Raw genomic sequence first — 24,068 nt, forward strand, 5'->3', positions numbered from 1 at the left:
AGATACTAGAAATGACAGGTGAATTTTGTGCACGTTTGGTTAAATTTGACATTTCTCAAGGCGCGTCAAGTGATAGGGGGTGGACCTCGCGATTCGAGTTTATTAACAAAATAAAATTATAAAATGGCACAACAATGTATTAATCTTGTCAATAGTAGGAACATAATAAACCTAGAGTAAGCTTAATAAATGCAGAAATCACAATAAGTCGACTAAAATGCACTCATGTTGGAAGTCTTCTCGTAAAAAAGCATGTAAGCGGTACTCTGAAGCACTTCGTCCACCATCACTTCGCGAATTTCCACGTCCGAAGTGTAGTACCACCTGCAAATACCAAAATTACATTTTTCGTGCCGACAAGATGTACAAGAACACCGCAGAGACTTAAAGACTGCAGTAGAGACCATTTCATCTAAGAAGTACATAATGCGCACGAACGCGTTGTCGTCAGACGAGTCCATGTTCAAATTTTTAGGGGAGGTTTGAGTCCAGCGGCGTACAGACCTATCAACCACGTGGAATCCATGCGCTCGTTGTTATTTCTAACTTAACCCCGTTAGCGTTCAAAAAGTGGTTTGTTTTTGTTATTCCTTTCGCTGTGTATCGTTCTATGGTATTCATTGTTCAATTATTGATTATATCATATAAATTAATTGAACTATAGTGACTCCTCAGCTAATCGAATGTTTCTACGGCACTGATCATCAGCTGACTAGCGTCGTACGGTCAGATTTCGATGAGTCATCATGTACTTCTTAGATGAAATGGTCTCTAGTCATTTCTTGACCACATTAAAAATTATCTTTACTTTGTGTTGTGGTGTCCTCTCCTGTAAGTGATGAAGTGGCCCGAATGGGCATCCCCTGTATGCACAACCACCGCCGCCAACTGGTATACATTCCGGAACTCGTTGGCCATCTCTGACAAATTCCCCACACCCCAACTCATGGGCATGCTGCTCGACAGCGGACTCCCTCCCTCGCTGGTGCTGGTGTACACTGAGTTCGTCAATTTCCTCTGATAGTGGGCCTGGATGAAGGTGTAAGCTGCTAAAGACAACCTCATCGGGAACTGGACGTAGTCTTGACGCTTTGATATACCTCCCGGTTGCCAAGTGTTGCGGGATATATGTATGCAGAGGCATACGGGGAGCTGAAAAAAAAACCAAATTTGAATCTACTTGTTGAAAGATTTTACGTGTCCGCTGTAGTACAAAAACACGTGTGTTCGCATGAGGGGGTATTAAATTATCTTGAGAGGTTCCACATTCCTAGTTGGCAAACTTTTGGTAATTTAGACACTTAACATTAGAGACGCATTACCTCGAAACACTTTGGACTAATTAAGTTGTGCCAATCAAGTTATAATCTAGTCTTAATTGGCCTTCCGACTCAAGTAACTTCCGAAAACACTCTCGACTTCTGACAAATACTTTCCATTCATATCTCAGCCGAAATATTTGAAAATACATGTGCAATCGTCCATAACAGCAAAAAAAAATCCAGTAATTTTCTTTTATGAAGTTATTGTTTTCTATTTTTATCTCTCCGTCATACTTGGAAGTCTTTTAACATGCATTAAGAAACAAGCAGATGAGGTAAACCGATTGTCGACAAAATTCGACAGTGATTATTAAAATTTTGTTGTAACGACTGTTCCAATGACAGTGATATATCTAACAATAAGCATAAGGAAATTAGTTAGGGAAGGTACTTTTTATGGATAACGCAGAAACTTCGACTTATAGTGAACCTCGAAATATGAAGATCGACTATAATAACGGGCCTTCAAATAAATTTATATTTAGAGCAACCTATGGAAATTCAATTGTTTGCAACATTTTTCCAGCGTAGAAAATGACACAAGAAACGTCTGACATTTTAACGAAATAAAATTAGGTTAGAAAATATTTTTAATTTTTGTAGTGCATTCTCCCTTTTCCCCATCCTCGGAATATGACAATATGAAATTGGGAAAAACCTTACAATGTAACCTGTGTAACTCTGGAGAATAATTGGTCACCTACAAAAATTACTTTACAATGTAACAGAATTAGAATGTCGCCTACGCCTAATCTAAATATATATTTATTTGAAGGCCCGATAGTAATGAACGTTTTTAAAACAAATAATAATAGTTACTTGTATATCAAGGCTGGGAAATCATTCTTTAACCTACCGAGAGAAAAATTGTCGCTGGGGCCGCTTGCAGCCGAGACAGGACAATCTCGAGGATGTTAAAAGATTTCGCGGTCAAAGTGTATACAACATTTTTTATTTTATACAACGGCATTTAATTCGTTTTAAAAAATCTCAATATCGGTCATTTGTTTACGAATTTCGGGAATAACGAACCAATTCTTGTGGTCCGTTGAGGTTCTGTAGTTCCTCAGCATTTCGTCCAATGCGACCACTCCATTTGGTCATGCTGGGTACTTAAAAACACAACGGTCAAGTTCCTTCTTGAGCATTAAACAAAGATCATCGCTTTTGAAAACTGAATACCACTGAGCAAGGTTGGTAGAATTAACTATTTTGTTTAGTAGGTTGCCTCGTTGCCATTTGACTACATAAAGTTCATTCACGTTGGATTTTCCTCATCAAGATCAAATTATTTAATTTTTTGGTAGTGTGATATTTACTTCAATAATATTTTAGTTGTGTATGTCGCCAATACGGGCTAATAAAGTAACCATGTCATGCGTAGACTGTAGAGGTCGAGATAGGTATTTTTCAGTTCTTGGCCACATTTAATTAACGCAATTTTCAAATTAGCTGTTAATAAACCTTCTTTTTTCTTTCCGCCATGGTAAAATTAACCGGGCATAGGATAGGAATAGAATTTTATGAAAAAATCTGTGACTTTATTCACATGTCAAACTAAGATTCAAAATTAAAGACGTCAAATCGCTCTAACACCATAATGTGGAAATTACTAGCAAAAGAGGTGCAGGTTTGCAACATGACAACAATTTGACAGGGAAAATCCAACGTGAATGAACTTTAGTTTGAATTTTTTCCCCCGCTAAAGTTACTCGTTACGTCATTATGCACTAAACTTTTACGACAGAGTCTGACGATCACGCATTAGGTGTTCCCTCACTAGAATAAAACCCAAAAAACCACCTAATAAATCCCACGGAGCTTATAAACCTTGGGTTCTATTCGAACATTCAAAATTTCTGGGTTGATTTTCCGTCACGAGTTACTTTTTCCCCCCGCCCCCCAATTTTCAATGAGGCAACCTACTATACAAATTAGTCAGTTCTACCAACCTGGTCCTTGAGTATAATTAACGACCAGAAACAAACTGAAGCAGTATTAGACATTAACTTTTTATTCTTTTCCAAGAGACAAAACAAGAAACGTCATTAAAAAATTGTCACGAGTTATACAGGCTGTCTTAAAAAAACGGTTCACGCTATAACTTTGCTATTGATGATCCAAATGAAAAAAATTATACAGGAAACGAAATGGCTCTAAAAACACTACAAACCTGAGTGAGCATATAATTTTTATACCACCTACCCATTTATGGGCAATGGGGAACTTTTATTTTTCAAATGGTAGCCTATACCTTTTTTTTCCACTACTAGTCTGAGAAGGCGTCATTATTTACTCCTGAACCGAACCCAGAAGTAGAATTTCTCTCCTACTGGTTAAAATTTTTCATTATTAAACGTAGACGATTTTCATAGCAAATGTTTAGAAATGACAACTCGGATCCGTCGCATCCCACAATAGTTACTTTATATCAAGGATGCGAAATCGATCTTTGACGTACCGAGAGAAACATTGTCGCCGAGACCGTTTAGGCCGAGGCAAGACAATCTCAAGGTCGTCAAAGGATTTCGCAGCCATGCCGTACACAACATTTTGTGTGCAACCGAAAATTTGTAATTATAAAATGAACACGTAAAATTTCTTTCGCTGTCAATAAAAATAAAGTCGGCTCACATGTCGCCACATCGCTATAGAAACGACATAAATAAAACAATTCTTTTTGAAAAAATTTGTAGAAATGTCGGAAGAAAATTACGATGTTTCAGTTCCGTGAACCTACTCATCCAGATTTAAAGAATATTATAAATTGTGCAGTGTCGCATTTGAAACCTGAAAAATCGTTACAGTGATTTTAGACGTTTGGAAACTGGTGTAAAAAGAAGAGTGTGAAAACGGTGTCGGAAAACGTTGTATTAGCTTACTTACTGGAATTTATTTATTTATATTATGATAAGTTGCATCATCTGTCCTTCCTCACAGGCCCCATTAGTCAACCGTTCCCTCCGACACCACACCATCGAGAGAACGCCAACTAACGCCTACAAAAGATCGACACCCAGCCAGCATTTACAAGAACTTTGCTTTCGGAGGGACTCAGCTCCTCTAACCTCTCTCCTAGATACACTGTTTACTTTTTGTGACTTATATTTAGTTAGTTTGCTAGAAATAAACACCGATTATATTGAACCCCACATGCTTACTTTTACGGCCGTCGCGTCGTCAAGACAACGGCTGCGAAATTGAATTTCGCAGCCTGTTCTCGGTATGCGAAGTGCTCATTTCGCGTACGGTTGCACACAAAATAATGTTGTTAATAATTATTATCAGAAAGAGTTTCTAGTAGTGAAAAAAAATAGTGTATAAACCACGGTAGAGTGTAAACAAGTCCCTTATAGCCTTCGCGCCTTCATCACTCGGCGCGCCTCGGGATCTAATCTTAGCGCTCTGGCTATAATCATTAACTTCTCCACCTTGGTGTATAATATACTATTATTGATTCTGTTAGGTTTTTTTTTCTGATTGTAACGGCATTAAAAAACTATACCCTTTGATAACAAATTTTCCGAAAAAAAAGGAAAATATGTTGCATCAAAATTAAATTTATCCTTATTTCATAAACTAAAATTTGTTGATAGTGTGCTGGACTTCACTTAAATGTCAATTTTACGCACGCTTCGTGTTGCAAATTTTTATTTATAATTATAATTCATAAAAATCATTGATTTTTTCATTAATATGATAATAAAAATTATTTTTTGTTCGACACTGTCAGAATTTGAGAATTTTCTCTTGTGTGAACGGATTTTGATAAATGTCACAACTTGTCAAAACGAAACGTCAAGCTAATTTTAAAGATTTTAAGCGATTTGGAGCCTTTAAGGGGTTCGTCGAACAAAAAACTCGTGGGCCCACTCATGCCAAAAAAGGCCCAATTTACACTCAAACTCGTTAAATAAACTCCTATTTTGCACGACCTCTATATAATGAGCAACTTTACTCCCTGATTGTATGGAGTAAAGTGGCTCTTTTTTCCCCTTGGACAAAAAAACATAGCCAACTCAAGCTTTTAGTCAACTTTTTTTCCCTTGGGAAAAAAAGCATAACTAATTCAACCTTTTATGATACATATTTATTTCATATTAATTTTTTTTTTACTCGAGATGCAGTTTGTAGCCCGAAGCCAAAACCCGAGGGTCCTACAAAGCACCGACGGTAACAATCATGCACTTTCGAGGTGCAGATGCTATTTTTTGCACGACCCAAAAATTGTAATTGAAAAAAGCCGAAAGGTTAAAAATTATTTTTAACTGTCAACATAACACTTAAACTTAACCTGACAGTTAAAAATAATTTACAAATTTTCGGCTTTTTTCAATTAAAATCGTTGGGTCATGCAAAAAATGGCATATGAACCTCAGGAGTGAATGATTTTTACCCTCAGTTTGTTGAACCCTCTAGCTACAAACTGCATCTCGGGTAAAAATCATGCACTTCACACCGTCGGTGCATAATCTACTATTGCATAAATAAAACAAATGAATTCTCAAAATGTTTTTTTTTAAGTTTATAATTAATTATCTATTGTCTGAATGAGGCACAGGCGACAGATGTATTGGGTGATTCAAAATAATTGTGGATAAATATGGCAACTATGTACGAAAATTTATGTGGGAACTGTGTGGGTGGGGTAGAGTTGACATTTATATGACATTTCATAGGCGTGCATTTGATTTTTTTTTATACCATTGCACATTGAGTTGACAATTTTCAAAATTGGGCGACTATGAACTGTCAAAGAAATGTCAACTCTATCCTACCTACATGGTTGCCACATACATTTTCGTACATAGTTGCCATATTTATCCACAATCATTTTGAATCACCCAATAAAATATAACATGGCTTCTGGTGACGTCACCACCGCCATTTTATTATGAGGTTATGTATACCAGAAATGGAATGATAAAAGAATCGTCCAACGTAAGGCCCAACACTTTTTAAACAACAAAACTCACCTTTCCAAAATTAAGTATTTTAATTTGTTTGGATAAAATCGACGGCATAGCCGGGTCCCGCCCACTATTGCAGCCTTCGCACTGTACATCAGGTACTACTTCAGGCGTGACAAAATTCGTCAACAATTGGTGTAGTTTGTGCCGCCCCCAGCCTAAATCCCCTGCTCCACTGGGCAACGCTAGAGACAAGCTCTCAAACTTATCGTACCGAACGCTCGACTGAAAACTTCCAATGATAAATAATTCTCAACAGCACATTGTGCAATTACTTTGTGGCCGCATTCGGTACACCTCAACTGACTCGTCAACGTCCCCGTGAAGGGATGCGAGACCGGCTGTTGCGGTGGTCCTGACATCTGCAAAGCGCGACAAGACCTAGAGATCCATCGATTCCGCCTGATCGCGGTCCCCCTCCAGTTCAGACTGCTCGGTCGGCACAACTCGTTCAAAGACATCACACTTCCTAGAGTATTAAATTCAGATACGTCCTCTTCCGGTTCAGCGGCTTCTAATTCGTTCATGCCCAAAGCGTCAGACAAGCAGCCCGCCTACAAAACAACAGTTAGTTACGAGTTGAGAAATGGCGAAACACAACTTTTCGGCTAATTTTGTGAGTCTCTTCATCTAAAGTTGTTAGAAGCACGTTAAGTAACTCGTGAGCGTCCTGTTCTCCGGCCGGGATCACCCAACCGAGCCGCTTTAAAGCGTTAATGACTGCAGCGGGAGCGTAAGTTTCTTTGACTGATTTATTAGTGCCATTAACGACTAAAAATGTTCCGTCAGTTTGATCCGACAAGATTGGACTGTTACCTGACAGGACGGTGGTGAGAGTCCCCCGCAAGCTTGTCTCTTTAACAAATCTGTCCTTCTCGAGCCAGGCAATGAACTGGGGGCAAGCCGCTAAAGCGTGTAGCACCGCATTGAGGAAGCAAGTCTTTCCCAGATTGACCAGTCCAGCTAAGCGGCCGCGACCGCTCCCCGAGGTCGTCGCCGGGCCCCAAAACACAAAAGCTCCAACAACTGCGGCTGCTGTTAGACCAGCAGCCACTAAAATTCGATCGGATTCCATCCTTCAACAGAAACGTGATTTCATAATCGAGATAAGCAGAGATCTTGACAGCACTTCAACTATACAGTTACAGCCATTGGGATTTTGAAAACGTCTAATTTTGCATCGGCGTAATGCCACAACACAACACAAGAATAGAAAATTATTGTTAAATCCGGTATTATTTAAAGTTAAACGTCAAAGTTGTCAACTGCGAAATAACAACAGAATCAGTAGTTCAGTACCGCCAACATATTTTCGCTCATCAAATTAATTATTTTTTACCACTAGTTACGCGCTTTGCGTACACGCAAATAATCATAAACTAATTGTTTACGCAAAAATTGTACAATATCAATTTTAGCGCGACATTTCAACAAGCAAAACGCAATAATATCTTTCGATTTAGTAACAAGTCGCGTCGATGTGTTGGTAGCGAAATCAATTTTGTTTATTGACAGCTGTCATCGCAGCTCGCCTGTTTCAGTAAATTTAAAAATAATGGACGAAAATTTGGACGATAGCGTTTACAATCTGATAACAAATTTGTGTGAGAAATTTTCCAACGATCAGAGTAAAATTCGGAAATTGCGGTCAACAGCGTACGAAATATTGTTAAAGAAGAGAACAAATAATTCCAGTACAAGTAAATTGATTGTCTCATTGTCAACCCCTTTTAACACATTTTTACAGATTTTAAAGACTTGAAAGCACCTGACGCTTTTTGTAATTTATTAGCATGGCAGTTTACACTTGCCACAAAGTATGGCCTAGTTGAACATGGATTAGAACTGAAGGAGTATGGTGAACAAGTGCATGAACATTATGGTGATGATATTATTCAGTTTTTGATGTGTTTAAGGAATGTGCCAGTTGAAAATGATGATTCTATGGTAAGTGGGTAATACCAACAATTGACTGATTTTTAAAATGATTTTTTAGGAACTGGAGTTGCCCCAATCTCTCAAAAGTTTATATAAAATGCCATCAGCAACGAAGAGTGACTATTCAACAAGTGTTTCGCTGGAATTTGATGATGCATGGTCTTCACCAGATATGTGGGATGTTGCCTCGAAAAAAGTATTCAGTGATAGGAAAAATTGGGAGGATTTTGGTCACCCAGAACCTGACAAAGAGAAACCTTTTTTGTCAGAGTTGGGGGAGCAGTCACAGTTATGGGTTGAAAATTTACCATCAGTTTACTGTTCGTGCTTGCAAGGGCACATCAGTGCTCCCCTTAAGCCCCAAGTCAAGACAGTTAGTGAGTTTGTGAAAGATGTCAAGTATTTATTAGGTAAGTTTAGTGTCAGTTTGACACTTGGAGTAATTCTACTCTGAAGTTTGATGAAAAATTTAACATTTATGTTAAGTCACAAGAATTGAAATTTAAAGAGCTCAGATTGAGATTATAGAATTAATTTTTACTTACAAGAACCATAAAATTTCGGCTGAGGGTAAAATCGCAAATCATCAAAAATGATGTGTGTAATATGTGTTGCCTAAGCTCAACAAACACTTTCATCGCTATCAAGTGATTTAATTTCTTTAGCACTCCTGTTCTTTATGATCTAGAAAATGAAATGCTATTCAACCCCTAAAATGATTTCCATTCTTTTGTAATATTTATTACTTTAAGCATTAAGACGTGCCCTACACCAGTCAGAATTTTTTAAATTCTATAGTTGGGGCGGCGAACTAGTGGAGTAGTCACGAGGTGTTCACGTGATAGTTTGTAGCGACATCATGAAAAGCCTGATTTACACTGCCTCGCCAAATTTGAGTTTAGTGCGGGAAATTTAAATCTTACTATGTACTGCTCGTCAAATATTAGATGGCCGCTGAGATTCGGATGCGCAATGGTAACGGTAGGAGTGGGGACGTCACTTGTTCGAGCGTCGCAGCAGTGGAAACACTGGTACACTCCAAACCATGGCTTTTAAAAGCACAGTGAAACATGTTTTAAATTTAAACGATTATTAATCATGTCATATTTGACATTATGAATTATATGGAATAATGGCTTTGATTTCGCAATACATAACAGTTTATTGAAATAATGAATAATTCTTTGTGCCTCATCTTACCGTATTCGAATTCTGGGAAATTGTTTACGGCATTATGTAAAAGTGGCTGAAGCGCTGCGAATAACGAACATCTGTTTGTAATTGTAATTTAAGCGGACGGTCCAATCGACTCGTCCACCGACAAAATAGCAAGGACAGGTACTTCAATAAAATTTACAGTGCTTTATGATTTTGAAATTTAAGGAGACGTAATTATCAAAATGTACAACGTGTATTAACAATAAGAGCAACTTTATGGGTGTCATTTTCTAAAAAGGGGAAATGTAAAAATTACATACAACGCCGTCGGAAATTTAGTGGGAAAGGTACCTATTTATTATTATTTAGGTAATAAAAATTGCAGATCACAAATGCGTTGAAGACTCGCAATACGTCAGTACAGATTACAGCTACAGGATGAAAAGACCGTTTCAAACCGTGTACGTTCAAGACGTGTACGCGGCTGCTCCTACAATAAGTTTGTAAATTTGAAAAACATAGTAAATATGGTGAATATTACGCGATCTAACACGGTAAATAGAGATCTTGAACACTTTATCGAGAATCTATTGAGTGAAAAAACACGTGAAGTAACACATAAAATAAGTGAACTTGAAACTCAAGTAAAAAATCTGACTGACTCCAACAGGGAACTTGTGAAACTATTGACCAGCGAGGGAACTAGAAGTCAATTTTTGTGTAATACTTGTGGTTGTCCTGGAAAAGTGACCATGTCTGAAAATGAAAATGTCGGCGACAAAGAAGAAAAGAAGAAATCGGACTCGTCGGTATCAACCGTGATAACAAATGTGGATAAGGCTAATACAAAAAATAGCCAAATAGAAATTATAAAACAACAATCCGACCTACCAGGAAAGGCCGAAAGTTGGAAGGAAAATCCCAATAAATCGGAAAACGGGCAGCAAAAACACAGTAAAAAAACTGAGAAGGCCAAGACTCCACAGGTAAAGAAGCGACAGCGAACAGACCTTCAGATAAAAGGAACCGATAACGCACAAAATTCGGTCGACTCTACTACAGAGGACCCTGGCTTTAGCGCTCCCGAACGGAAAATTTGGCTTCACATCAGTAGATGTAAATCTGACACCACAATCGACCAAGTGAATAGCCACCTGCACAAAAAATGGCCTCAACTAGCATTTGAAGTTGAAAAGCTTCAGTCTAAAGGTTCCAATTCCTCGTTTAAAGTAAGCACTCAGTATGATAAGGATTTACTCACTCTATTTTACACTCCCAGCAACTGGCCTGAGGGAGTGGTCATCAAACAGTTCAGGTTTTTTCGACGCAACAATTCGGGACAATTTTAGACCCGTTGATAAAGTAATCGTAAATAAAAATGACGGAGGATGTGCATCACATCTCACAAATCTTAGTTGCCCTAAACAACAAACTATTAGTTGCGAACTAACTGATCTCTATGTTTTAGTTCTCAACATTCAGTCTATGAGAGCTAAACTGAGCGAACTGGAACTGATATTGTCCAACAATAATTATTACTCTCTAGTCGCTATCAGTGAACACTGGTTAAGCTCCTACGAAGCAAGTGACTTAAGAATCGGAAATTTCTGTACAAAGTCGTTTTTCTCTAGGAAAACTTCAAAACATGGTGGTTCTATAATTATGTCGAAAACTGATGTGAACTGTGAAACATTACTTTTACTTGAACAGATGTCAGTGGAGAACCACTGTGAGATAGCAGCAATCAAGATAACATATCTAGATACCTTTTTCATTAATATATATAGACCTCCTTCGGGAGATTTCTCAATATTCCTAGACTGCTTGTCAAATTTACTGGCTTATATTGATACTTTGCAAAATTATGTCTTAATATCTGGTGATTTCAACGTAAAGTTCAATCAGGAGGATCCTTATAAAAAGCGTTTATGTGACTTTATGTATACTCACGGTTTGCACTGTATTGTTAATTTCCCAACTAGAAACGAAACATGTCTTGATAACATCTTCACAAATCTTCACTCATCGTGTTGTTCAGTAAATCAATTCGATACGCATTTATCTGACCACCTGGCCATTAAGCTTCAATTAAAACTACCCAAATCTAAACTTAACCACTCGACTGGACTCCAGAATTTTAAACCTATTACCAACATTGGTAAATTTTTATTTTATAACTCATTAAGTAACATAAACTGGAGTTTCATAGATGAGTCTTGTGATGCAAATACTAAATTTTCTTCTTTCATTGATCTAATAAGCCATCATGCTTGTATAAATTTTCCCGAAGTAGTAGTAAAAACCAACAACTGCTATAAAGTGAACAAAATTAAATGGTTTGACCATGAATTAAAATCTATGAGGAAGACTTTGCAGTCTTTAGATGTTGTATATAAAGCCTCTAAATCTGATCACTCAAGAGAAGCAAGAAATAGTTTTCGTAAATTATATAGAGAAAAAATCAAGCTCAAAAAAATGAACTACAATAAGAAAAGCATTGAAACAGCCAAAAATAAAACAAAAGCAATGTGGAATATAGTAAATCAAAATCGAAATACATATTCAAACACTTGTGATGAAACCTGTGACATAACATCTAATTCTTTTAATACTTTTTTTACGAGCATTGCTTCTCAGACTACCTCCTGCTATTCTAATTCTAATGCTAACACTAAAAATCCTATGAGTTTTATCAGGGAGCAACTGAATCCACCAAATTCGACTAATTTTCAATTTAGAGAGGTGTCATGTGTGATTGTAAGGGATTTAATTGACGGTCTAAAAAATAGTAATTGCAACGACATCTACGATCTTAATGTTAATCTAATTAAAACCATCAAAAATGTAATAATCTCCCCATTAACTAAGCTAGTTAATCTATGTATTCGTGATAGTACTTTTCCAGAGTGCTTGAAAAGAGCGAAAGTGATACCTATCTATAAAAAAGGAGATAAAAACAACCCGTCAAACTTTAGACCCATTGCGCTCTTACCGATATTTTCGAAACTTCTGGAAAAAGTACTGTCTATGCAGCTCTCAGAGTACTTAGAATCAAACAATTTAATATCAAAATATCAATTTGGTTTTAGAAAAAAAAAGTCAACAGTGGATGCTGTGTTAAATCTTTATAGCTTTGTAACTTCATGCTTTGAGAGCGGTGATATGGCTCTTGTTTCTTTCCTTGACCTCTCCAAGGCATTCGACTGTGTTTCTCACAGTATTTTAGCAAAGAAACTCCCATCGTATAACCTACACCCAAATAGCTGTAAAATGCTGAAGTCATATTTAGCAGATCGAAGCCAAGTCGTAAAGTTTAAAAACAAAACATCAAATTGCTTACCAATTAATCAAGGGGTTCCGCAAGGGTCAATACTGGGTCCATTACTTTTCATTATATTTATAAACGACTTACCACTATCTCGGAAATCGTCAAGTGGGTTATACGCAGACGATACAACTGTTAAAAATAAAGTAACGACCTACGAGTCGATACCAATAATTCATGAGTCAGCCTTAAATGAAGCCTTGGAATGGTTTCAGGCTAACAAACTGTGCCTTAATGTGCACAAAACACAAAACATGTTATTCTCTCTACGAAAAACTGAGACGCCAGAAAATTTTCAAACCTCAGCAAACTTCCTGGGTCTTCATATTGACCCTAAGCTTTGTTGGAGTATACATGGAGATTCAGTTGCAGAAAAAGTAAGTAAAAATATCTTTCTCCTAAGAAATCTCAAAAATCAACTTTCTCCTGAATATCTGAGAAGTATCTATTTCGGAATTTGCGAATCACACCTAGTATATGGCCTCTTAGTATGGGGACACACTACTATTCGCCATCGGCTATTTGGCTTGCAGAGAAAAGCGATACGCATCTTAGCAGGTTTAGGCTATACTGACGACTGCAAAGTTTATTTTACATCATTAAACATACTTACCTTACCATCACTTTATATATTGGTCTGTTTAATTTATGTTAAAACTCACCTGGATGAATACACTTCTCATCGTGAGATTCATACTTATGGAACCCGAAAAAAATCAAATCTATGTTTAAAAGAACTTAGACTTAATAAGTCTCAAACTGGAGTCTTGTTCTATGGTATTAAGTTTTACAACAAATTGCCAGAGGTGGTCAGGAATGCTAGTGTAGACAATTTTAAAATAAACATTAAAAAATTTCTTCTAAAGAAAGCCTACTACAATTTCGAGGATTTTCTGAGGGACACGATTGATACATTAAATTAAAATAGATATAATTGGATTGGTTTGACCTACTTTTATTGTGGGTTATGTTGTTGAAGCATCGTGTACTGTGTTTTGCTATTTTGTTGTACATATTTTGTTCTTGTATATGTTTGACGTGTGCGATACCTATTGGGTGGTGTACGAATAAAAATTATTATTATTATTATTATTATTATTATTATTATTATTATTATTATTATTAAAATCTTGTCGACAACGCGGAGTTAGAACAAGTCGATTTCTGTATCTGAGTGTACTTTTCAGAATTATACCCCACTTTACCGCTTCACCTTGTGGCATCTTGGTTCCACATCTTGCATCGCACTCCCTCTTCTGCGCATCCTTAGCGGCCATCTAAGATTTGACGAGCAGTACTTTAAGAATGGATGAAAATTTCGGCTGCGTGCATTGAGCTGCACCATACTTTTTAAAACGAGCCCTTTAAACAACAGGAAACCATCCCCCCAAAATCACGTCAGTTTATTATTCCATTGGGTCGCCGCACCGACTATAGTTTTATTTTGTTTTATTTTTTAACGTGGTAGGACTTCTTCTATGTTATGATGATTTTTAGTGGGCATGGCCTCGTACTCGTTCAGTTATAACGAAAGCGGAGACTTTTTTCTATTACCTAACATGACAGTCAAGGGATTGACGCCACACCTTTTGAAAACCTACTGCGACGAATTCATTTTCTGTGGGGCGTGTTACAAAGCTCTACACGAAATTTCAACCCCCAGTCCCTATTCGGGAGAGTACAAACAAGAAGGTTACATTTTCGCGGTAATTTCACTCCACAATTTGTCTCCATTTGACTACAACACTCATTTTAGGAGCTGTGTCAGAGCATACAACGCTACTTGGAGTTTTACCGAACAGCCATCATAAGCCTTCCAGACGACGTAGGTCTACTGAAGCTCCACGAACGTACCAATCAGCTACGCAACCATTTGACCACGCTGACCGAAATCTGCAAACTGGGTCCATACTCGCAGTCGGAAAGGATGCCTCACGGTGTCCAACTTTTGAACTACCTCTACCAAACCGTGCTGAATCTCACCGACAGAAATATTTTGCTAGTGCTCTACGCCATCCTCTTTCCTTGCTGTCAAGTTTATTTCAGCAGATTTTTGCAGCAGTGGCTCCTGGAAGGTACCGTCAACGATCCCTACGAAGAGTTCTTTATCCAGCCGAATTTCAAGTACATATCTACCAGGGGAAGGACGTACTGGACGAGGAGCTACACTCTGCGCAAGGATATCGTTCCAGATTTCTTAGCTGACTTGCGGATGGACATTTTGAATTGTGGGAAGACGATGAATCTGCTCAGGTTATGCGTGCAGTCGGTTAGTCCCCGAGATGAAGTTGTCACTCTAATTTTTTTATTTACTTGTTCTTTGGTTCGTCAGAGCAAGTTGTGTTCGTACTTGATGGGGAAAAAACCTCTGATCATTTCTTGTTGCCTGACGGCGGAGCAGTTGTCGTTGTTGGAACAAAACGCGACGAGTTACTATCTGGAGATTTTGTCCGAGTGTGGACCCAGGATTAATCTCGAGCAAATAGTAAGGAGGAGCAAGGAGCAAGATCCGATTTTCATGAATTTAATCGCGAAAAAACGAGCTGCTACGTTGAAGAGACTCGAACGTGAGTAGTTAGTGTTTTTATTTATTTTTTGACACAATGGTTTTTGTCTGTTTACGTCTAAACCGAGAGAAAAGCTGATTTTCCTTGGCCTAGTTTGAAAACTTCAGACGACGCTAATTGGTGGATGTGCACAAAAGCGTAAATAATTCGATATGTTGTAGAAATGATGCTCATGCAGATTTTAAATATGAATCTCTTAGAAACTTGTATGTACTTACCTACATAAATACTGTGATATTATTTTTAAACACCGTTCGCGTTTTGGCATAATGGAAGCCCATGATTTAATTTTTTAACGTTGGACACACTGTTTGATTTTCGACACTAAACTGCCTGACATGCGGACCTATCTAAATTAACATAACTTGTTGCTGAATTTCCCGCGATGTCTAAGGGGTAGATTCACGACACTCAGATAATTTGAACTTGCAAATGGTTAACGAAACGTCAAATAGATGCAATGCTTCAACAATATCAGTTGTGATGGTTTTGAATTTGCAATGTCTTATCTAGCCGTACCGGGTTTCGTGAATGACCCCCAAGTATTCTTCTATTGCAAACTAGTAAAACCGACAACAATGAACTAGACATTGACGCTATTTATAACCGCAAACTTAGAAAAACATAACTTAATTTAACAGACAGTTTTACTACCAAGTTAAATGCAAAATGTCCATTGCCTCGCATTATGCCAAAACAACGTGAATGCATTTTAATTGAAACTGGTAGTAGAATTTTTTATTAAAGTGAAAATTTGACTTTTGACGAGTAGAATTGTTATTATTGTTGACATTTCACTACTCGTAAACTTCAATTTTGGAATTGTATTTTTTTGACAGTTATTCATTGGGAAATATTTTCTCCACGACTATTAAAAAATGAATGCATTCTTGTTGGTTATTCAACGAAAGAATGACACCCAGTGACCCATTGATAGAAAATAATAAAACCCACGGCTGTCGGCTAATCCACCCTCGTATTTACATCACAGCGCGAGGTTTTTAGATTGAAACACGACCGCGCAGCAGGAGTGTTTTAACAAAAACCGAGCGATGTAAAATGCCTGCCTCATTAGTCATTAGTAATGTATTAATCTTTTTGGCCGACGACCCATTCATTACTCGTTTTCTAAATTTTGAAATTTGTTGTAATCAATAATTTTGTACAACCTGTCAAAGACTGACATTTGATTAATGAAATGGCAGAAAGTATCTATTATACCGATAACTGACATGCTTACGATTTACACCACAATTTTCATGTTAGTTTACACACTTCGTGCGGTAAAATGACAGATAGTTTGGTTAGTGTCTAAAAATTAAGATACCCTAGCTGTTCAAAATGTGTAAACATGTCATTTAGAGTTGAGGATGCCAAAAATACTCTTTTTGGCCTTCTGTGATGGAAACTGCAAATACGCACATGAAACTTTGTTTTTACAGCGACTGTGCGATGGTGAATTTTCCCACATACAGTTGGTTGCAAAAAAACCGGGAACTGTCAGAATAAAATTGACACATTTTTACAATTTTTTCGTAGTGTGAAACCTTGTTACGGGATATAGGTTAGAATTGTGATCAAAATTCAATGACGTTTTTAAGAATTATTTGACAGGTATTGTCAAGTAGACAATTAATTGACAAATGGACAAAACCAAATTTACATTAGGAAAAATTTCGTTTCCCGTTTTTTTTGCAATCAATTGTACTATGCGGCAAAGTAAATAATCCTTGTTTTTAAACTTTAGAAACGTAGAAGAAATACACAATTTTAAATTAATGAAGACGAGTTTCAGGAGAACAATATGTATACATTTTGAATTTAATTAGTTTTAGAAAATAAAATCTAAAAGAAATGAAAATAGCAGCGCCATCTGTCGGTTCTACCTTACATTTGACAATTCTTGGGTGCGTTCCATTAAAATTCGAAAAGTAGTAATTGTTTTTAACATTTTAAATTAAAAAACGTCGGCCAAAATGCATTGTATGTACATACCTTGTGTGTGAAACATTTTGCAACTTGCAACGCTCAGTTTATGAAACATTCCGCTGCTCGTCGTGTTTCAAATTAAACTTCGCGCTGCAAAATGTAACTTCCCACACTCGATTGTAAATAGCTATTTCGTGTTCGTTTCCCGAGATACATAACGTGAAAAGTGGTATACAGGATTATTCACGTAAAAGATGACGAGCCTGACCAGGTAAAAATGCAACCCAAAATACGGTTTATAAAGCTACCTCGATCCCATTATCATAATACACATAAAACACAGAAGATAGCTTTTAACGTCAAGTTCTGACAGAAAAATACCTCTCTCAACAAAGCATGATTTAATAACAATATAAGCAATTAAAATCACAAAAGTAATGGGTACGTAGGATCATGCCGGTTCTGTCGTCGTTCTAAAACATTTTCAAATACTAAATTTTCTGACAAGTGGAGGGTGGTACTATCGCTGGCCAAAAAAAAAAACTCGTACAGTTAGAGACACGGATGGGCATTACTGTCAAAATACTGTCAAAAAATGTAAAATAGGCTTTACATTATTAACCTCAATTTTACCGTTTGCGACGATTTTGATTGACATGCGATTGACGTGAACAGAAAATACATTTCAAAATTTGACTTTTGAATGTCACGTTGACAATAAAGAGGGATTTACATCGCAATTTGACAGAAAATGATACCTGAAATTCCACGTCCCCAACTGTACATCGATGACAGAACGACAGATCCAAAAATTAAAAATTTGAGTTGTGTAAACATCGCTTTTTTAATAAAGGTTTTGTATGCATAGGTTTAATTTTTTGTTTGGGCAAGAAAACTGTACCTTTTCATTTCAGTTAAACCCATTTTTTCGCATTGACTTTGACACTGACATTATTGTTTGGCGTTGTAAACTTTAATTTACAATTCTAAAATTTTGACTGTACGAGTTTTTTTTTTCGCCAGCGATAGTACATCAACCTGAAGTGATAAATTCCTGAGGTATTTTTTTGGGCTTTGTTCCATTCGTTGGCGTCGTCGTAAATCTTCAACAATTTCTTCATTCACTGGCTATCTTCCCACACTTTTACTTTTTTCAACCCTTCCAGATGCCACATATCTATCCCCAATCCTTCTGTGTGCAATTAAATTTTGTCTCCACGACGTTGTCATGTGGAAATTTTGCGAAAAATTCTTCCTTGCAAGCATCTACTGAATAAATTCACCCTCCATTGTGCAGGGTATTATTTCGGTGATACGACATATAAAACCATTGCGGTTTACTGAAAAAATTGCTTATTACTTACTGTAAGCGTACGAAAATAAATGTCTTACCTTCGCGTCTTCGTAACTTGTTTTTGGTATTCACAGTTCACACTTATGCGGGAAAACGTTTTAGTCTTGATGAAGACTGTTGGAAGGAAAATCACAAGCAAAACAACTAAAACGCCGAACTCACAACTGACGCTAAGATTTCATAATTTGGCATTTGACATCTAATTTGACGGCTTCAACGGCTCGACATAGTTCGACACAAACATATTATAGAGCCGCACAATTCCACAGGACTCTTGATATTTGTTCTTTTATAGACACTTTTTTTTTATTTAAGGAAAATTGGTAATTAAGTATTTTCGGAATTAATGATTTCGCAAAATCCAAAGAAAAAAATTGAAGTGTGTATTAAAATAGTGTATTTTGAAAATACGTACAGGGTCATTATTAATGATTGTCCCATCGCAGTTGAAAACTCACACAAATTTTGGATGTGCCGCCAGCCTCGCAACGTAAGACAAACTAGTAGACAGATTTCCACTACCGCCGGTAGCGCCACCTATCGGCGATACTAGTCTCACTCATGTTATCAGGCTTGCTGCACATTCCACTACGTCACCAACGCCCACTGCGATGGGACAATCATTTATATTGACCCTGTAGTAATAAAATTGATATTTAACTTGAGATAAAAAAGCTTTCTTTTCTCTTTTAATGTTACGTGTCAGTTACTAGAGCGACCGGTGGAAGCTGAATTAATTTTGTAATAACATGCCTACACGAATATAAATATTGAATTGGAGAAAATAATTTTTTAACAAAACGTTATCGGCCACACCTACTAGAATGTTTTATTTTTTCACATTCATATTCATATTCTAGCGTTTCAGTCTGTTCGGAAGGTACAATACGGTAAAAACCTGGAACACACAATGAAATTTTTATAATTACATATTTTATTAGAATGTTGGCAAATAAAATATGTAGCACCAATTACAAATGAAAATAGGACACATTCGTAAATATAAAAGCGGTTAATACCGTTGTCTAGTTAGTCAAATATGGAGTTTAACCAGATCAAAATATGTCGTACAACATTAAGAATTCTACGGTATAGTTTGATATGGCCCGACGAGGACGAAGAATTAAATCCTGGAAAGCGCTACTACATCAGAGTGTTACTCTTTATCGTGATAACAAGTATGTGGGTTGCTTCAGTTTTTATGCACCTTGTCATGTCACTGAGGAGTAATGTAACCGTACGGAAGTAGTTCTGTCTTGTAAATGACATAATTTGCAGGTGATCTCGGCACACATTTGAGTGAAGATTGTGGTTTCATTATCGCTTTCTGCGGTATTTATTACATGACTTTTATTTACGTGAAAAATCAACCGAAAATAGCTCTTCTTCTTCGCGACTTGTCCAGTTTCGCAACATTTGGCAAACCTCCTGGTTTTGAACAAATCGAAAACAAGTTGTCGTTTTGGTCAAAATTTTGTTTTTCCTATGCCGTTGCAGGGATAGTCGTTTATAATTCGATCAGACTACTCCAAAAGTCCGATTGCGAACGAATCAATCGAGAAGAAGGTTTAAATGAAAATTGCGGCCTACTCTCCCCTACTTGGTTTCCTTTCAAGATTGATTATTTCCCAGTTTTTCATTTGGTTTTTCTTTATATCTTCGTTTCCACGCAGATATTAATGAAGCTGGCTTTAATGATTTCTTTTAACGCTTTGGAAATGATCCATCACATAATACTGAGAATCGATCATTTGAATATCATGATTGGACAGTGCTTCGAAGACGAGAATTATCAGGTGTCTAGGAACAAATTGAAAACGTGCATTTTATATCATCTAGACATACTAGAGTAAGTTTAAATCATCATCGACAACGACAGGATTTATACAATTTCTTGTCAGTTTGTCTACCAGACTAGATGACTGCTTTTCTAACTGCATGTTTGCACACGTCTTCATCACGGCCGCGATATGCGGGTGTTTGGAGAAACAATTTGTTGACGTAACTACATAAAAATAACAATTAAGTACTTTTTCTCTTGATGTCATCTTGCAGGGAGATAATAGGATCGGTGCTTTGATACACGTTCTCGGTTGGATCATGCTTTTGTTTCTTGCTTCCCTTGGAGGACAGCAATTGATTGATGCTGTAAGTTACGACCGCAAAAGAAATTTCCACACTGACTTATTTTACAGGGCGTTTCCATTTCCGAATCTATATGGGCCTCTCAGTGGTACAACGCCGATTTGAGACTGAAAAAAGATTTGTTGTTTATGTATCGCAAATCACAAACTGGTTTTCGTCTCACTGCTGGTTCTTTCAGCGTTCTTTCTTTTTCTCTGTTCCTCTCGGTATGACTGTGCTGAAAGTAAAAATAACTGATTACAACGACGCCATTTTTAGGTTCTTAAAATGTCATATTCTATTCTCACAATGCTAACGTCCTAGTTCCGTAATTACATACTTATTACACGAAATGTATCTTGAATTATTATCTTTAGCGATATTAGTTAGTAGAGAAATTGTTTTTCGAAAATCTTTTATTCAATTTTTACAAAATCACAAAACTGTCAACAACTCCTTGGCAACTGTCGTCATGACCACAAACATACACCTGGCAATCGCTGTCACGGACAACTAGATATCTACATAAATAAATTACTCCAAAAATTTGTTACACAGTCTAGGACTGGTTTACAAATCTATGAGGGGCATGATGACCAACTCAATAGACCGGGACCAATGGCTTAACGTGACTTCCGAATCACGAGACAGAATATAGCCTTTTTTTTTTTTTTCGCCCTGGGTCGGAATCGAACCCGCGACCCTCGCGTTCCTGAGCCGAGACGGACTCCCTTAGGCTATATTCTATATTGTTGTTTGTTATTTATTTAGCGAATTTTTGTGTTTTTTAACATTAAATAAATTCTAAAATGTATTTCTGCCACGCACCGCACATTAAAAGAATGAAAAGAATTGTTTTTTCTTTTTACACCGGGAATTCCCCAATGATGATATTTAGAACCATTTTGTTGCTGTAATAATTAATAATTTATTGAATAGTATGTTATATTTATTTTTGTTGTATAAATTAAATTTTAAAGAAAATTATGAATGTGTCAACATGTCGAACGTGTCCATTTCAGTTGAAAGGAAAAAGGCTTTGGAAGAAGAAAAAGAAAAGAAGTTGGACGAAATAACTGCTCTAAAAGAACAATACGATTCCGCTCTGCAGCTGAAACAGTCTCGAATAGCGTCAGAAATAGAAACCGAGATAAAACTGATTCAATTTAATTTATCTGTAGAAAATGCTCGAGATAAGCTGATCGAAAAAGAAGCGTAAGTGTCTTATTTTTTGGTGAATAGATGCTTTAATGTAGGTGTTGTAGTAACGAGTTGATCGACTATTACAATAAACTGTACGAAATATCGGACCAGCGGCGAAGAAACATCGAGAACCACATCGCCAAACTGAAGAACTGCTGCGTGGACCAATCTAACCCTCTGGAATCGAACTCTTCGGAAGACTCTTTCTATTCCGTGGACGACCACGTCAAAGAAGAAGAATCCGAAGAGAAATTCGTCGATCCGGAACCAGAACCGGATCCGAAGCCGATTCACTCTTCCAAGTCCCTCGACATAATCAACGCCAACAAAATCGAAGAAACCGCGTCGAATCCGACACTGGAAACGTTCGCGATGGCGCGACAGATCAAGGAGAAGGTCCTTTCGGAGGAAATGGGAATGATAATAACGGTCCCGATCATCAAGAAGCCAGCGACGATTTTGGACAATCACAAAATGACCGACGCCCAAAGAAATAAACTGAAAGTGTTGAGTTCAGAATTCGGAATCGAGATCAAGCCGAGGATCAAGAAGAGTCTGACCCAGTGCGAGATCAACAGGAATCTGGTTCTGGGGACGAGCGATTGGCAGCCCAAGCTGGACAACGTAAATTTCGTCAACAAAAATTTCGCCAACAGCGACGAAAGCGAGAAGAAAGTGAAGAAGTCGACCAGTCTGTCTTTGGATTTTGTAAAAATTGATCCGCCTATCCCGATGAGTGTCGATTCGACGCCCATGAGCGAGTCCACGACTAGCAGGCTGGTCCTGAGCGTGGAGAAAGGGGACTTCGAGAGTATTCCCACGACGGGTGAGACGCAAATCACCGACGAAGGGTTCGTCTTCGATGGAGTCCCAGAGTCGACGTACATCCCAATCAAGCGCAATTTTTCCGAAAGCAACCTCCAGAAGAAAGTCTTCTCGAAGAGGGTGACACGAGAAGAAGCGTCCGGATTGAGCACCAACTGCTTGAAGCTGTTCCTGCACGAGAGCGTCTCAATTCCTCTCGCCACTCAGACAAAACTGGTCGACAACGAGCTACTGAGCTACTTCGTCGACGACTTGCACTGCTTCCGACACCTGAACAGCTTGAGGGATTACTTTTTCCTTCAGGACGGAGAGTTCGGGCGCAACATCACGGAAAACCTCTTCGAGAAGCTCTACGACGTCCACTTCCCGATCGAACTGATCAACTGTCGCACCCTGCAGAATCTGGTGTTTGGGGCGTTGCAGATGTCGAGTCGATTCCAAGAGAACTCCAGTTCGCTGTCGTTCAAAATCAACAGTTTGCCCAAGAGGTTCCATCTGGGCGATCCAGATGTTCTGGATTGTTTGTCGCTCACTTACAAAGTGAAATGGCCTTTGAATATTCTGCTGCCGGTGGACACCATAGCCAAGTATGACGAAGTCTTCAAGTATCTTCTCAAGCTGAATCGGATCTCGTGGGTGTTGAAAAAAATATTTTTGGTGAGTAGAGTTTTGGGAGGTGCGAGAAGTGTTACGATTGGTTTTGTAACAGGAATTGAAGATTTTGGCCAAACTGTCCGGAAAGAAGGAAATCTACTTGATGATGTCACCTCACTACAGGAGACTCCACCAGTGTCGGCACGTCATGTTGCACTTCATCCAAACGCTCCAGAACTACATCGTTGGTGAAGTGTTGCAGTCGAGCTGGGAGATATTCGAGAGGAATCTGTCGACGGTGACCAATCTGGACGCTCTCTACCAGACCCACACGACCTACATTAAACACATTCTATTTTTGTGAGTGGAAGAAGGTGTTTTTTTGGACACGTTTCTGATTGTATTTTTCAGGTGCCTTCTCAATCAGAAGTCGACACCGTTGAGGAAAGTCATTCAGAAAATATTCGTGGTCATTTTGAAGTTCTACGACCACTTGAGGTCGAGGAGTTGGAAGTGTGAAAATGGGACTTACGTTCATCCCAATTTTACCAAGTTGGAGAGTATCTTCCTCAACTTCGAGGAGTTTGTTTTGTATTTATTTAAGATAGGGCGGAAAATAGCGAGGAGCGGCTACCAGCCACACTTGACGCAGTTGCTCGACATGTTGGATGTTAACGGTTATTACTCGAGTAAAAATTATAATGTTACTTAAAATTTTATTAACGTTAATAAATTAAGCATACGACTCGTTGTAAAGTG

The 24,068-nt window shown here is 37.8% G+C and overlaps 3 protein-coding genes and 1 long non-coding RNA gene across 4 annotated transcripts; 2 read left to right on the forward strand and 2 right to left on the reverse strand.

Annotated features, from left to right (window-relative positions):
• Window positions 1-116: 116 nt before the first annotated feature.
• Usp30 (ubiquitin specific protease 30) lies at window positions 117-8,792 on the reverse strand. The gene is made up of 7 exons (XM_069057388.1): window positions 8,776-8,792; window positions 7,109-7,368; window positions 6,894-7,063; window positions 6,568-6,846; window positions 6,299-6,517; window positions 809-1,152; window positions 117-324 (listed from the first exon to the last, which is right to left on the reverse strand). Exons 2-7 carry the CDS (start codon window positions 7,365-7,367, stop codon window positions 213-215), a joined length of 1,383 nt encoding a protein of 460 aa, XP_068913489.1. The 5' UTR covers window position 7,368; window positions 8,776-8,792; the 3' UTR covers window positions 117-212.
• Grip163 (gamma-tubulin complex component 6) lies at window positions 7,790-24,068 on the forward strand. Its single transcript, XM_069057366.1, has 10 exons — window positions 7,790-7,992; window positions 8,040-8,239; window positions 8,289-8,640; window positions 14,211-14,419; window positions 14,470-14,982; window positions 15,046-15,280; window positions 21,710-21,902; window positions 21,953-23,372; window positions 23,425-23,669; window positions 23,721-24,068. The coding sequence occupies exons 1-10, from the start codon at window positions 7,848-7,850 to the stop codon at window positions 24,019-24,021; spliced, it is 3,813 nt and encodes a 1,270-aa protein (XP_068913467.1). The 5' UTR covers window positions 7,790-7,847; the 3' UTR covers window positions 24,022-24,068.
• On the forward strand, window positions 15,314-21,045 carry LOC138137835 (odorant receptor 4-like). The gene is made up of 6 exons (XM_069057412.1): window positions 15,314-19,789; window positions 19,842-20,412; window positions 20,465-20,564; window positions 20,619-20,711; window positions 20,759-20,914; window positions 20,967-21,045. The coding sequence occupies exons 1-6, from the start codon at window positions 19,603-19,605 to the stop codon at window positions 21,009-21,011; spliced, it is 1,152 nt and encodes a 383-aa protein (XP_068913513.1). The 5' UTR covers window positions 15,314-19,602; the 3' UTR covers window positions 21,012-21,045.
• On the reverse strand, window positions 20,363-21,116 carry LOC138137840 (uncharacterized). Its single transcript, XR_011161891.1, has 3 exons — window positions 21,028-21,116; window positions 20,872-20,925; window positions 20,363-20,815 (listed from the first exon to the last, which is right to left on the reverse strand). It is a non-coding gene; the product is annotated as an uncharacterized lncRNA (long non-coding RNA).

This window comes from Tenebrio molitor, chromosome 9 (genome assembly GCF_963966145.1).
Source record: "Tenebrio molitor chromosome 9, icTenMoli1.1, whole genome shotgun sequence".
Classification (NCBI taxonomy): Eukaryota; Metazoa; Arthropoda; class Insecta; order Coleoptera; family Tenebrionidae; genus Tenebrio; species Tenebrio molitor.

What these genes read in the sequence shown, in the direction of transcription:
- Usp30 (XM_069057388.1), bottom strand. Translation starts at nt 7,367, where the DNA reads ATGGAATCCGATCGAATTTTAGTGGCTGCTGGTCTAACAGCAGCCGCA. An exon ending in GTACCGAATGCGGCCACAAA is followed by an intron (nt 6,518 to 6,567) that starts GTAATTGCACAA and finishes GGAAGTTTTCAG; the next exon opens with TCGAGCGTTCGGTACGATAA. An exon ending in AAATACTTAATTTTGGAAAG is followed by an intron (nt 1,153 to 6,298) that starts GTGAGTTTTGTT and finishes TTTTTTTTTCAG; the next exon opens with CTCCCCGTATGCCTCTGCAT.
- Grip163 (XM_069057366.1), top strand. Translation starts at nt 7,848, where the DNA reads ATGGACGAAAATTTGGACGATAGCGTTTACAATCTGATAACAAATTTG. An exon ending in AAGAAGGTTACATTTTCGCG is followed by an intron (nt 14,420 to 14,469) that starts GTAATTTCACTC and finishes CACTCATTTTAG; the next exon opens with GAGCTGTGTCAGAGCATACA. An exon ending in TGTTGAAAAAAATATTTTTG is followed by an intron (nt 23,373 to 23,424) that starts GTGAGTAGAGTT and finishes GTTTTGTAACAG; the next exon opens with GAATTGAAGATTTTGGCCAA.
- LOC138137835 (XM_069057412.1), top strand. Translation starts at nt 19,603, where the DNA reads ATGGAGTTTAACCAGATCAAAATATGTCGTACAACATTAAGAATTCTA. An exon ending in TGGAGAAACAATTTGTTGAC is followed by an intron (nt 20,565 to 20,618) that starts GTAACTACATAA and finishes GTCATCTTGCAG; the next exon opens with GGAGATAATAGGATCGGTGC. An exon ending in GACAGCAATTGATTGATGCT is followed by an intron (nt 20,712 to 20,758) that starts GTAAGTTACGAC and finishes CTTATTTTACAG; the next exon opens with GGCGTTTCCATTTCCGAATC.